General features: G+C 40.8%; 1 protein-coding gene across 2 annotated transcripts; it reads left to right on the top strand.

Annotated features, from left to right (window-relative positions):
• Positions 1–5,455: 5,455 nt before the first annotated feature.
• LOC125717073 (5-hydroxytryptamine receptor 2B-like) lies at positions 5,456–13,096 on the top strand. Of its 2 annotated transcripts, none has more exons than XM_048990027.1 (4): positions 5,456–5,790; positions 6,550–7,124; positions 8,234–8,371; positions 9,808–13,096. In XM_048990027.1, the coding sequence occupies exons 2-4, from the start codon at positions 6,887–6,889 to the stop codon at positions 10,560–10,562; spliced, it is 1,131 nt and encodes a 376-aa protein (XP_048845984.1). In that variant the 5' UTR covers positions 5,456–5,790; positions 6,550–6,886; the 3' UTR covers positions 10,563–13,096. The 2 variants fall into 2 exon arrangements, with proteins under 2 accessions (XP_048845984.1, XP_048845983.1); XM_048990026.1 differs by having other exon boundaries at positions 8,234–8,434.
• Positions 13,097–14,078: the final 982 nt, after the last annotated feature.

The following is a 14,078-nucleotide window of genomic DNA, read 5'->3' as shown; positions in this document are numbered from 1 at the left end:
AACAGGAGCTAGGAATGGAAAACAGAGGAAAGGCAGACAGGAGGGTCCAAAATAAATGTCCCTAACAAATTGCATTTGAAGGCACGACTTCTTCCATTTTCTGCAATTCATCCTTATGGGCTCAGATTTGCCCTTGACTCAAAGATTTTTAAATAGTTTTTTTATACTCTCCCCATGGCAAGAGTAACAGCAAAATCATGCAGTTTTCTTGAAATGCTACTGGAGTAAGGAAGCGCATAACATCAAATGCACTCAGCGTGTCAGACGTTTTAAAAAGAGGTGACTGTCCAAGATCAGTAGGGACCCAATGTTCAGTCTGTGGTTCTGTAAGCTTACAGGCGAACTGATGCTGTCTGCAGATAGATTAAAGCAAACCGAAATAAAGTACTTTGCAACAGCCAGTGCTGGATTATGTCGGCTTGACTTCCAGCTATTACACAATAAGCCATCTATCAAGTTTGATGCAACATATTTTAACTTTATTAGCCGTAATACTGTAGCTAGAATTGAGCAGTTCACATTGCAGTGGTTAAGAAAACTGATTCATAGCCTCCATTTCAAAGTTAAATATCAAGCTGTATAAATGAGTATGAGTATGTTTTTTTATAATTTATTTCTTGTTAACAACTGCAGTGGCAGAAAAAAAGTACCAAATTGTACTGTTGAGGGTATAACTATTTGTCACTGGGGAGTATCCTCAAGGGTCTGTCACTTGTACTGTAGCTGTAGGTAAATGTACCTTTTAGTCTAATTTTAGGCACAGAAATGGCCTCAGATGAGCATTTCTGTAACATTGGGGGTACGTTAATGTTTGTGCCTTGGGGAACAAACTGTACCAGGGCAGTGCCACAGTGTGTAAAAATGCAACTTAAGGAAGAACATTCTTCTTTGGCCCCAATGAAGTGTCCCCCCCACCCCACCCCAGTTTCAGCATCTGCCCCTTGAAAAGTGTCTACATGGCGCTGAAGCCCACCTAGAACATACTGGCACCAAATCCACAGGATGCAGCCCTCTCCCAGTCAGAAAAGCTGGGACACTTGCTTGGTTTATTGGCCGTATGTATTTCTGTCTAACAATTCAAGCAAGTGGAGTTCCATAGCAGAAAGCTAAGTGGCAGGAAATATGACTGATGAGTCAGAGCCTGAAGTCTCTGAAAGCAAGCGGGCTGTACAGCTCATATCAGCACACTGCCTCCATCTCTTCTTTCCCTTCTACGTCCCTTTGAGGTCACTGAATGATGTCTGTTTGAAGAGGCATACTTTCCCTTTGGCATTCTCTCCATGGGGGACTATGCCCGTCATTTACTTTTCACCTCTTGGCTTCCAAACATTAGATCGTTATCATGATACTCCAAGACAAAATCAGATGGGCCCTTAACTCAGCTGTCAAGTTAAATGGAGTAGAGTTGGGATGCTCGTCCTTCATGCTGATAACCTCCCAGCCTTGGATCTGTACGACGAAAAAACATCTATATGTAGAAGCTAAGACTTTCTCTAAGAATAAAATATGTCACAAAACACTTTGGTAACACTTTACTGAAGGTCATGCTTTTATAAACACATTCATAATGCATTATAATGCATTCATAAAGCATTATAAACATGGCTATAAATATTTATCAAAAGGAATAACACATTATAGCCATGTTTACTATGCATTGTCACTGCTTTATGTAGCTCTCGTCTATAATGCACTCTGGATAACTTTATGAATGCATTATTATTTGTAATGAATGTGTTTATATATTACCAAAAACAAGTTACCAACATTTTTTTAACCCTTCTGCAGTATTCTCTAAGGCAATTTTGATTTTCACGGCATTTACAGTGAAATAATGAACAGTGAAGTGAACCTCATAGAACACTGGGCCACCGACGCAAACTGATTCCATCATAAGCAGCAGCAACACCACTCTGAAGCTGCATGCTTTCTCCCAGTTGAAGATAAGGATATTTACATTTGGCAGCCAAGACTTGAAAAGAAGAGCAGGAGAAGCCTGCTCCACAAAGGTTTAGTGTAAAGATCTGGCCCCGTTAAACCCTGCCCCCTGACAACAACAGTTTGTATATCAACAGGACCTTCTTAAGGACATTCCTGATGTGCACTAACACTGGAATTTTTATCAGATTTTTATTATAAAATCTGAAGTCACAACGGGGCAAAGCTAAATATCATAGCAAGTAGTGCAATACCTTGGCGACGAGCACTGGTAGGAGGTGCTTGAATCCCATTCAACGGCAAGACAATCAGCAGCCAGTATCTCTCCGATTCAAGTGTTGTGCACAGAATACATCATTCTTTATGCTGCTTTGCCCCATAACTTCTGCTTTTATCCAAAGCTTTTGCCTTCTACCCATTTAGATGGACAAATACTTCTTTAGTCTCAGTCTGTTCTCTTTTCCGGACACTGAGTGGCTCTTAGCTTGGTTAGGTGTGGTATTGTACAGTATTGTTAGGTGTTAAGTGTTTGTAAGTAACATATACTGTATCGCTGTAAGTCTCCAGCACTCTACTGGGAGAAGTACACTGGGCTGGGTTGGGGGTGGGGGGGTGAAATTTGAGGAACATTTTGTTTAATTAATACACTGCCAGGTGCACCCATATAATAGTGTGTGTATGTGTCTGTGTGTATGTGTGTGTCTGTATGTATGATAATAAATGACAATCGGACAATCACACAGGTGACATATGCAGCGGTCTAGGGTGCCAACTTCTAGGAGGGCCAATGACTTGCCAGCCAGTTTCCCTTCGCTACGGATGATGCCCGCCGGCGGTGGTGCTCGCCACATCGGCTAGGACCAGCACTGTTCAAAAGATTAACAGGCAATTAAACAGAGGCGGGGTAAGCAAACTGCCATCAGCTTTAGCTAGAAGCAATTTATACCGTAATGACAGCTAATTAAACTCCGCTCTATTGGATTTCCCCACACAAAACTGAAGGTGTAGCTGTGATTACAGCAACTGGCAAGGGTTTTACATCACCTGGCACCAGCAGAATGTAATGTACGGCATATTGCTAAGGACTGATCAAAATTCAAAGCTGAGTACTGAATATGCATCATCGCACCACTGTAAAGCTGATATATCATAAGCCGAGCCACAGTGAAGCGAGGGCCATCTGTACTGTATCAATAATGTTCAATATCTAAAGCATAATTACGTAAAGGTCTGGATCACCTGGATGTTGAGCTGCTGGATCAATACCTCAAGCAAAGATGGTCTTGTGATTGCAAAGTGACAACCACCAACCAGTGCTAAGTGGGGGGGGGGGGGGGTTATCAGGAATTGTAGGAGACAACATAAACCAGAAAAACCGAGGCCCAAATACCATCTCTCAGATATTGCTGATTTTTATATTTAGGGAAATGTGACTTCAATAGGTAGGAAAAAAACAAGCTGGGAAACAGGAAGCAGACGTGACAGAACAGTCTTTGTAATAAAGGATCATATTGATTATTGTACCTTTTATAAAAAAAAAAAAAAACTCCATTTCCCTTTATAACTGGTTACATTTCAGCATAACATACCATTTAGATGACTCTTAGAGAATAATCTTTACTAATGACAATGGCGGCCGGTCTCCCTTAAAATCATTTAATGACAATAAACTGGATAAGCATGAACTGTTACAACATGCTTACAGCAGGGATGGATTATGGGTTGTGAGGGCCCCTGGGAAAAACGTTTGCGAGGCCCCCCCCCCCACCAGCACCACCACCACAACCACCACAATTCAAGGGCCCTTGGCAGCCAAACGCCCTCCCTATAGGGTCAGGGGCCCTTGTAGGCAGAGGATCAAAGAATGTAGGCCCTCTAAAATAGACCAACGAAAATACATTGTTGATAAGCGTTGCAAATTGTTTTGGGCTAGGGGCTCCACGGGCCCCCTGCACCCCAAGGGCCCCTGGGCAGCGGCCCAGCTGGCCCGGTCCGTAATCCGTCCCTGGCTTACAGAATGTCATTTCAAACATTAAAAAGAAAAGCAATGAAATACAATAGTAAATGGAATTCCAATAAAATTACTGAGCAATGGGGCAATATGAGCTTTTCGTAAAATTTCATTAGAATAATGACTCATCCTTGCAGTCGGATGTTGTACCAGTTTCCTTTCTTTAACGCCCCATGCCCTGTTTGTTTTATTCTCGTTGTTTCGGTTTTAGTTTACGGCTTTTGTTGCTTAGTCTTAATTGTGCTGTACAATGTATTCTTCACTTCTGTCTGGCAGTCTCACATGAGCCACTTGTTAGATGAACATGAAGAGAACTGTAGATGTAATCAAATGGATGAAAATTCTTACGCTTGTTGAGCAAGAAGACGTTGCTATAGCAATGTTTTAAGAAAGATCTGCCAAGTACATGGTCAACTTTACGTTTCAAGTCAAGTCAAGTAAAACTCTATCGTGATTTCAAAATATACAGGCGTACAATGAAACGAACAAGCATTTGCTGGAGACACGGACAAACATGTCCATGGCAAAACTTGTCTGTGTCCTCAATAAAATGTTTTGATTTAGAAAAAAACTATGCATTATACATTTCTAAATACTCGATCTGTCGTAAAAAAAAAAAAGCGCTGTGTTGACGTTTGACATCATCTGGAAAATGTTATATAACTGCGTTCAGAATATCCTACTCGTGTGTGTGTGTGTGCGTGTTTTGAGGGCTCACCCCTTTCCCTCTAAAAATGACATATTTATCTAGGCTACAGCTGTTGTAAAACCTGAAAACTAAATGTAAGGCCTTATAATGTTGAATGAAACCCCCTTTGAAGTGTCAGCACTGTTTCTAGCTAAAGAGGCCACAAGTAAAACCACTGGAAAGTCTAAATGTTCCTGGGCAAGTAGTTTAGTACAGAATGAAAGATTGATGTTTGACTTCTAACTTTAAAAGCTTTCGTGTCAATCATGAGCAGAAATGGATTATAAATGCCTTCATTCATTGTATAAATGTAGAAACTTAATGTAGTAATTCTAATAAATGTAGAATTTCATTATATAAATGTGGAATTCAGTATTTAATTAATTCATAATTTCAATTCATTATTTCATTAAATATGTAGAATTTTCCTCATACCAGATGCTCTGATTAAGGGTCTCAGTCAAGGAAACAGTTCAAGTTATGAGATTTAAATGTTAAATTCTGCTACTATATTTTAAAAGTTATTTTAAGAATATGGATGGCGAGCTCAGAACTACTACCCTGCCCGACCTCTACCTCAACCCCCCCTGCCCCCTCCCACCACTCTCCTCAAAAATATAAACAGTGAATCTGCTGTGCAGAAAGAAATGACCTCCCAGAGCTACTGGCTCACCTCCAGTCTAAAGCCGTCCATCTTTTATCCTGGTACACATGGATGGGACTGAGTACAAGTGAGTGTTTGAGGGCGGGAGAGTGGGAGTAAGGGGGGTGGGCAGTGGTTGGCGGGCGGGGATGTGAAGGAACAGATATAGCATGGGAGACTTCCACAGAACAGAGTTTCATGAGTTTGGAAGTCTGCAGGGACCGGTAGAACTAGAAAATCCGACCAGCCTTGCCGTACAAAGGGATTTTGCTACTTGCGGCATTTTCACTACATTTCCAGAAAAGACAGCCACCCATTTCTTACATGTCATCGAACTGGGGTGGGCAGTGATGAAGTGAGGGGGGGGGTACCTGGAAGGCATCTGAAATGGAAGAGCGAGTAGTATGTTACAGACAGCTGTTTCCAGAGATGCTGCAGGGGACGTCCGCCTGCCCGTCGCGAGGTGAAGAGCAAGACTAAACAAGGCATTTACCTCGACTTTCGGTAACGGTAAGAAAGACAAACTTAAACCGCTGCATGGAAATGAAGCTGCTCGACCCTCTTTACACTACATGCAAGAAAAGCTGTAAAAATTCTCAACATCGGTGTTCACTAATGACTGCAGTCTTGTATCCGTAAAACACAGTATTACCAATTATTTTATGAGGAAACGCACTACATTGTCTCTCACAAAATGCTCAGTAGATAGAAAAACTTTTAACTGAGGAAAGTAATGTTGTTTTGGGATTTTTGAAATACCTACATTCAGAAATATTAAAGGTAAAGCTCGTACAACATGGAACATTTGTCAATTATGCGAAATCCATATTTTTTAATATACAAATCAGTGACTTTGCTTGAATTTGTGGAAAAAAATGAAGAAATGCAATAAACTACAATATGAATTTCATGTATAAATTATTTAGTAGTATATTTGTATTTATAATGGAGAAAAGTTCCCAAAATGACCCACGATACAGTACCGGAAATTCCATCACAGATAATGTGCCATTACATTAAAAATGACAGAATTTTATGGTTTTTTTTTTTTTGGGGGGGGGGGGGGTTAAATTCCAGATTTAAATTGCAATTAATTAACTGGGTGAAAATTGCTAATGCAATCATTGCCACTTACTGTACATGCTGTATATCTAAACCTGAGCTAAAACTGTCCTGTATACTCTTTAACATCCCTGAATATGTGCAGTGCCAGTGACATACTGCACGATATACAACATGTCTCTTAAGGTCTAATTTTCTGTGTCTCAGGTTGTGATTCAAGACCACTACAGTACATGCATCCTGTGTTTGAGCGTCAACACTTGGAACACAGCTGAAATTAAGCAGGCAAGGAACCCCTGTATTTTAACTCCTGCAGGAGTAACACAAATGGGACTGCATTTTGGACGCAGGTCTGCTTTGGTTTATGATGAGAGGTGAAGACTTGGCTGAGATCTGCGGCAGTCTTGCTGTTTCCGTCTTGCTCCATGGGACCATGTGACCATGCCAGCCTGGACCAGCAAGCCAGCCAGCCAGAGTGACACACCACAGCAGGACCACGTACCCCTACTCCCGGATACAGGTGGGGGCACCACCAGCAAAGACAATGGGCTATAATGACTCAAGCGACATCAGTTTGGGAGGTGAGGAGCTGCACTGGCCATCGCTGCTCACAGTCCTGTTCATCATCCCTACCATTGGCGGCAACATCCTGGTCATCTTGGCCATCTCACTGGAGAGGAAGCTGCAGAACGCCACCAACTACTTCCTGCGGTCTTTGGCAGTGGCCGACCTTCTGGTCGGCCTGTTAGTGATGCCCATCGCTCTTGTCGACATGCTCTACAGTAAGTACATCCTGTTCCATTTCATTCAACCAATGACTGCTTAATGACAGAAGACGGACACATATTAAGTATGAAGCATTACTCATTCACCTCATTAAATGGCATCAAGCTCTCCCATGGAGCAGATCGACAATTTAATTCATTTTACCACAATTGTTAGAATTACAAAAATCAGCCAACATTCTTTATGTCGGTTTGTGATACTTAAACCTGTCACAACCAATATTTGCAAGCTGCAGCTTGCTCATGTGACTTAACAATTCAACCAAGGAATTTGCAAAAGTAAATAAAAACCAATACGATATGGTTTTCTGCTTTACACAGCAAGTGCCATGCTGGTGAAATACTCTGGCTTGCGAGAAAAAATAAAAAACGATTATATATATATATATACCTAAATTGCGGGAGTTGCAATTAGCAGGCAGAAATCAGTGTTTCTGATCGGCTGTCTTCACAGCATATAATGGCGGCTGGTGGCAAAAAACAAATTTGGAGGAGGTGAGAAGATAATTGATTTTACAATATTAGAAGTGAATTTTTCCAAGAGAGAAAACATTTTTAAACGACAACAAATTTTTTTTTGTAATGAATTATTAGTTACTTAGTTACATGCTTTATAATTTAATCTCAAAAATATTGAAGTACTATTAACATACCCGCAGATCCCAAAAAAAATGAGTGTGCGTGTGCAGGAGGCAGCCAGGAAGCGGAGGGTGTCAGACTCTATGCCATCTTAATGATGCATTATGATGCTATGTAGGATAAGCAGCTGATTATTATCTCTCTTGCCTCATGTCCTGCCATTTACGTAAGAGCAAGTAAAAAGTGAAAGTGATTGAATGTATAAAAAACTGCATAATTTTTGTGCCATTATGATTTACAGGCATGATTTGAGCAGAGGGCATTATATTAATACAACAATGATCAGTTTTTACATTACTGATGTATTTCATGTATGAACAGAATAAAGAATAGGTACCATTCAATGCAATTATGAGTTTTTCTTGATAAACAACCAGGTAGGGGGTATTCTGAGCCACTAATTAGTTACTGTAAATATGCTTTACCAGAGCAAGACCTGTATCTCTCTGTCTCTCTCTGTCCTTCAGATTACATATGGCCTCTCCCAACACTCCTTTGTCCCATCTGGATCTTCCTGGACATACTTTTCTCCACAGCCTCAATCATGCATATGTGCGCCATCTCCCTGGATCGGTACACTGCTATCAAAAGGCCCATCCAACACAGTCAGTACAATTCCAGATCAAGGGTCATGCTCAAGATCGCCACCGTGTGGCTAATCTCCGGGAGTGAGTCTGCATTCCTTTTTATAAAGAGTATAAGTCAATGAAAGGGAAATTCCAGACACAATTGCACTTTAGCTTTAAATGTAATGGATTAAGCAAACATGCACAGGAAGGAAACTCCAGTAACAGGAGAAACTATGGAAGTAGGACACACTTAAATGCATGTAATCTATTTTAGAGGCAGACATTATTTTAGAGGCAGACATTATCTTAGAGGCAGACATTATTGTGTTCTTTTCCACGGCCAGATTCCATGAATCTTAAGATTCCAGCAACTGGCTGTAATGTATAGGAGAAACATCAGTGATAGCACCATCATTCTTTGGTTCATTGACATGGCATAGGGGCCATGTGGCTCAGCAGTCTAACCCCCAGTGTCTGTAATTGGAAGGTTGCTCAGCCTCGGCGGAACAGTCACAAGACCGTGGGTCCTTAAGCAAGGACCTTAACCTTCAGCTGTCACCAGATGGCTGCCCCTCCACGTATTAATTGCAAATTGGGTATATTAAAACAAGTATAAAAGTAACATTTTACATACAGTCGGCCCACATCTTACGTGGTTTTTGATGGTACAATTTTGTACGATTGTGGTTTGAAAATATAAAAAAGTACTGTATTGTACTGTGATTGTGAAATGTTTTTTATAATGTTTCCCTAAACAATACATTATAACAATGAATGCACTGTTTTTAAATAAAATTTACATTGTATAAGTACAGTTCTGTAATCTAGGCATAATTTAAAGTATGCAACAGGTTGGGAATATGTGTATATGCAAAGTAAATACTCACTTTAATGCAAGGGTCTTGAACGTTCATCGTTGTGGAAACAGCTAACCACGTAAGATGCGAGAGCATTGTATTTTGCAGACTCTTTTGTTCGAAGCTATGTAGAAACAAGGCATATAGCACATTGCAAACTTTCATGCTGTCAAGGAGTCAACTGAGCATAAGTGCAGATAGGCTGAGCTTCCGATGAAAGCCCAGGTATAAGTGTAAGTTGTACTGGAGCGGGAGCTACACAACACCTTCTAACAAAGCAAGAACACAGTAAGACTATTCAAGGTGCAGAAATGCAACATAAGAACATTCAAACTCTAAAGAGGCATCAGGTTAGTACAGGGAAATAGTGATGTTGAAGCAGAAGAAATAAGTGAAGGAGTCCCATAGTTAGCAGCGAAAATGATATTGATGTTTGAATCACAGCTATAAGCAGACGGTATGGTAGCTTAGTATTTTACACAGACATTGAATTATGAAATTATTTTAATATAATGATTTAAACAACTGTTCTGGCTTGCTGTGTAGTCATTTAGTGTTTCCAGCTGGCCAGATAGCACTAATTGACATAATTAACTGTACTCTGCTTTTTCACAGGTATTTCAGTTTACATTCCTATTGAAGGTCTGACAAACACCAATATGACTCTTTCTAGTAATTGTACATGCGAGTTGACTAAGGGGGATTTCATCCGATATGGCTCCTTGGTGGCTTTCTTCATCCCTTTGATCATCATGATGGTCACCTATGTGCTAACTATTCGGGTGCTGCAGAAGAAAGTCTACCTGCTTAGGTTCACAGCCAACCAGAATTTTCGCAGGTGTTCCAGCCCTCCAGTCCTCCAAAAGGAACCAACCACAGGCTTCTCTGCAGATAGGGTGACAATGTTGGAGAGTTCAACTAGCCCAGTTGCAAACAAGGAGATGCATTTCCGCAGGATGTCCACCAGGGGCTGGAAGTGCATGCTGAACCTGAGCAATGAGCAGCGCGCCTCCAAAGTCCTAGGCATAGTCTTCTTGCTCTTTGTGGTCATGTGGTGCCCATTCTTCATCACCAATGTCATCTCAGCCGATGTAAAGGAGGAACTGACCACACAGCTCCTCAGAATCTTTGTTTGGGTGGGCTATGTCTCCTCTGCTATCAACCCATTGGTGTACACGCTCTTCAACAAGACCTTCCGCATGGCCTTCAGTCGTTACATGACCTGTGACTATAGCAGAATGACGACTTCTGTGAGCAATGTCAGGAATGGCACTGGGCTTGTGGTGCAGCAGGGCTCCCTCCGCCTGCGCCGTCCAACCATGCAGTCCTCCACCACCCATCTGTTAGACCAGAGTGAGGTTCCACAGTGAGGAAGAGGACAGCAGGCCAGAGGATCATGTAAAGACCACCGGAGCATCATGGGAAAGCTAGAGCTGAGTGGCCATCAGAGCATCATGGGAAAACTAGAGCTGAGTGCCCATCAGAGCACACAGTGTTGTTTATCAATACCAAGAATGCAAAGATCGTACTTGTGATCTTGACAAGACCGGACTTGCTAACTTGCCTCCAAAGAACGAACTTGGGGCGCAATGCATTATGGGATTGGTCTTGTTTGGCGAGGATGCAACTGATATATCCTTGGTATTTGGGGAGGGGGAAAAAACTACGTCAGGATTTTAGAACTGGAACGGATCCTCGTTAATGGAACTTTGATGTCAATCGAATATGCAAGAACACAAGTACGATCAAGTACGTATATTGAGAAAGACCCCGTATGTCAGCTGGTGTGCTGTATGATTTAAAAACCATACTTTATTCAGAGAAAGCTCGATACAGCGTTGAAACATGGACGGATTTCAACATGATATGGAGTATAACATTCTATATGGATTTTTTTTTTACTTTTTGGGTCTGAACACACAGCTGCATGAGACAGGGGCCAACAGAAGATGGGAAAGATACCCTCTTCCATTGCACCTGTGCAACGCTCAAATACTTGGAGATCGAATGGTGATGCAAGTGCCATAACCGAGCGAGATGAACCATTGAGATTAATGCATGTCTTTTCTAAGTTGGGGAACCATGGAGGAATTACTCCGTATTTTCAGTCGCCGCAGAGAGAGGCCTCATTTCCATGGTTCTTGCGCAATGCAAATCAAAGCAAACTGTGATAATATAAACTATCGTGGGGGTGTTTTGCAAAGTTCAGTGGAATTTTAATGCAAAATGCATGGTCTAAAAGCAATGCCAGGTTTAAAAGCCTGAAACGGGTGCCTGTTTTATTTCCAATAACGAAGGCAGGAGTCATTAAGGTACTGCAACCTCTAAATCACAAGAGATTGTTTGCAGTGGCCTTGTTAAATGTCACAGTTGTATTACAGTTGAGATTGCTTTAATAAGTAGGGTTATCTCAAAGACTTATCTTAAATTGGTCCACCTAGTGCCTCCGCCTTGGACAGACCTACTATTTTTACACTGCATACATTACCTGCCAAAAGTTTACACACACATTGAGATTTTCTACATTTACTAAAAATATACCCAATGCTCTTTGTTGACAAATAAATTTACAGTATGTTCACTATTTGACTACTTTTATTAGCAAGAAAATGTCATATCTTTGATTGATCAAAATAACATCCTCTAGTAGATAACAGCAGGGAAAATTTGAGGCAATTTAAAAAATTTTAAATCTCTTCCATACTCCTGTGTGTTTCTTATGTTCCATTCAGGCTGATTGTACTTAGTATGAGATGCACACTTGCATGCCCCTGTGGACTGTCAGGTAATAATAGTACAGTAAAGAACAATGAGTACCACTGCCAGACAATAAGGAAAACCAGGAACAGTAATACAGACAATAACTCAACACAATAGCATAAAAATTACACAAAAAATTGGTCACTATAAAAATTTATAAAACATTACAGCATCTTCTATTGACAATCATAAGGCATTATAATGTCGATTATAATACTTCATAAGCTCCAACGACATTCTTATCTATAATGCACTATTAATTCCTTCTTAATTCATTATAATGGATGGCATAAGCCTTGAGGATGCTTTGTACTGCATTATAAAGATATCTATAGTGCATCACAGATGGGAGCTTCATAAAGCATTAATAATGCGTTATAAATATGGCTATCATGTGCTATGTCTTTTGATAAATGTTTATAGCTGTGTTTATAATGTTACGGGTCAGGGTGGAGGAGGGCTTGTTTCCCATCTGCAGATGCTGAGCTCTGCCAGTAAGAAGGTCCATAATCCAGTTTGAAATTCTAAATCCTCAGTCCAGAAATTTGGTAACAAACCTTAACAGGTGGGAACTATGTACACCCTCATAGAGACATTAAAAGTGTCAATGAAAAACCAACAAGCTGGTCACTGCCGGTCACTTTCAAAATGCATCTTGAAATTCCATTTGGACCAGGTGCTCTGAAGGTATTCATGCTTATAATCTTTTTTTTAAAGTTCTACTCACTTCCCCTACGGAGACAAGTTGTAGGATGCTATGGAGAATCATTGCTTGCAAGATAAAAACACGATTTTAATGTTTTCTGGGTGTTGAGGGTAGAATTCCAATGGGTCATAAACATGGTCATCTTTGGTCTGTAGTTTATGAGGTTGTGAATGCCCAGTGATATTCAATGAGCATCCCAAGTTTTGGTATATGCTGTCAAAAAAAATACCAATTTCTACCATTGAGGGTACATTAATGTTGCTTGTACCCTGGGGAACAAAACTATACCAGAGCTGTACCCATTTTTCTGGTATTTTTCCAGTATTCCATTTTCACCTGTTTTATTGATTTCCACATTTGTACCGGCATTTTTTTGTGCCTCTGTTTGTCTCTAAAATCATGTGTCACCCTTCATAAAATCATGGATGTGTCTAATAACCCAGTTTCTGGTTCCATGTTTTCCTGAGAACACAATCAGTAGCTCACACGCTAATGAAGTTTGTGATGACTGTTGTATATTGATGTAGATGAATGTTTCATATTTATCACAATGGGAGCCTGAATTGGAATAACGTGGTGGTGGAGTTAGCACTATTACCTCACACCTCTGAAACCAATGTTAAGGTCTCCCCCATGGCACTATGTGTACGAAGTTTGCATGTTCTCCCTGTATCGTCATGAGGTTTCTTCCAGATATTCCAGTTTCGCCCATAGTCCCCAAAATATGCAAATGTTAATTGGAATTACTATACTGTCCCTTGGTGTGAATGGTAAGTGAGGCCTGTGATGGGTTGGTGCCCCATCCTGGGTTGCTCCCTGCCTTGTGCCTGTAAATTCAAGGATAGGCTCTGGATCCTCTGCAACCATGGTTATAGAAAATGGATGTACTACCTACAAACATCTTGTGAACATAACTGTAGAAAGCAGAAGTTATTCAGGTAACTTGTGCATGATTAAAATACTTGATTGACTTATGTGCGTGCGTGTGTAAGAGACTCCCATTAGTGTCCAGATACAGGTTACCCAAGATCCAAGCCTAACAAAAGTGTTATGGTAATAAACTAAAAAATTATACAGCTAATTTTGATCTACAAGACCAATAAAGGAGGAAGAGTTATAGCTTAGATGAAAGTAAGTATGGTCTCGGATAACCAACCTGCAAAAAATGCTTCCTAAATTTCACTTTTTAAAAGGAAATCACGAAAGTAAAGAGTCACATTGTTCTCATCTCTTTTACTGTCATCCACCAGAAATGTCAAAACGGCTCTACGGGGGATGAGGGCAATGCAGACCAGCCTGTAATTAAGCAGGATCAGTCTGGACCTCTGCTGCAGGCCCCTGCTTCGCAACCTGGGGAATCTGTCATGGAAGGCAGAGGCCGTGCTCCAATTTACAGCAGTCCAGTAAGCTTACATAAACA

Source organism: Brienomyrus brachyistius, chromosome 21 (assembly GCF_023856365.1).
Source record: "Brienomyrus brachyistius isolate T26 chromosome 21, BBRACH_0.4, whole genome shotgun sequence".
NCBI classification, from domain to species: Eukaryota; Metazoa; Chordata; class Actinopteri; order Osteoglossiformes; family Mormyridae; genus Brienomyrus; species Brienomyrus brachyistius.
This window is presented reverse-complemented; position numbering and strand designations above follow the sequence as displayed.

Excerpts from the sequence above, each read along its gene's own strand:
- LOC125717073 (XM_048990026.1), top strand. The coding sequence starts at position 6,887 with ATGGGCTATAATGACTCAAGCGACATCAGTTTGGGAGGTGAGGAGCTG. Across the intron at positions 7,125-8,233 it reads TCTTGTCGACATGCTCTACA|ATTACATATGGCCTCTCCCA; the intron begins GTAAGTACATCC and ends TCTGTCCTTCAG. Across the intron at positions 8,435-9,807 it reads CGTGTGGCTAATCTCCGGGA|GTATTTCAGTTTACATTCCT; the intron begins GTGAGTCTGCAT and ends GCTTTTTCACAG.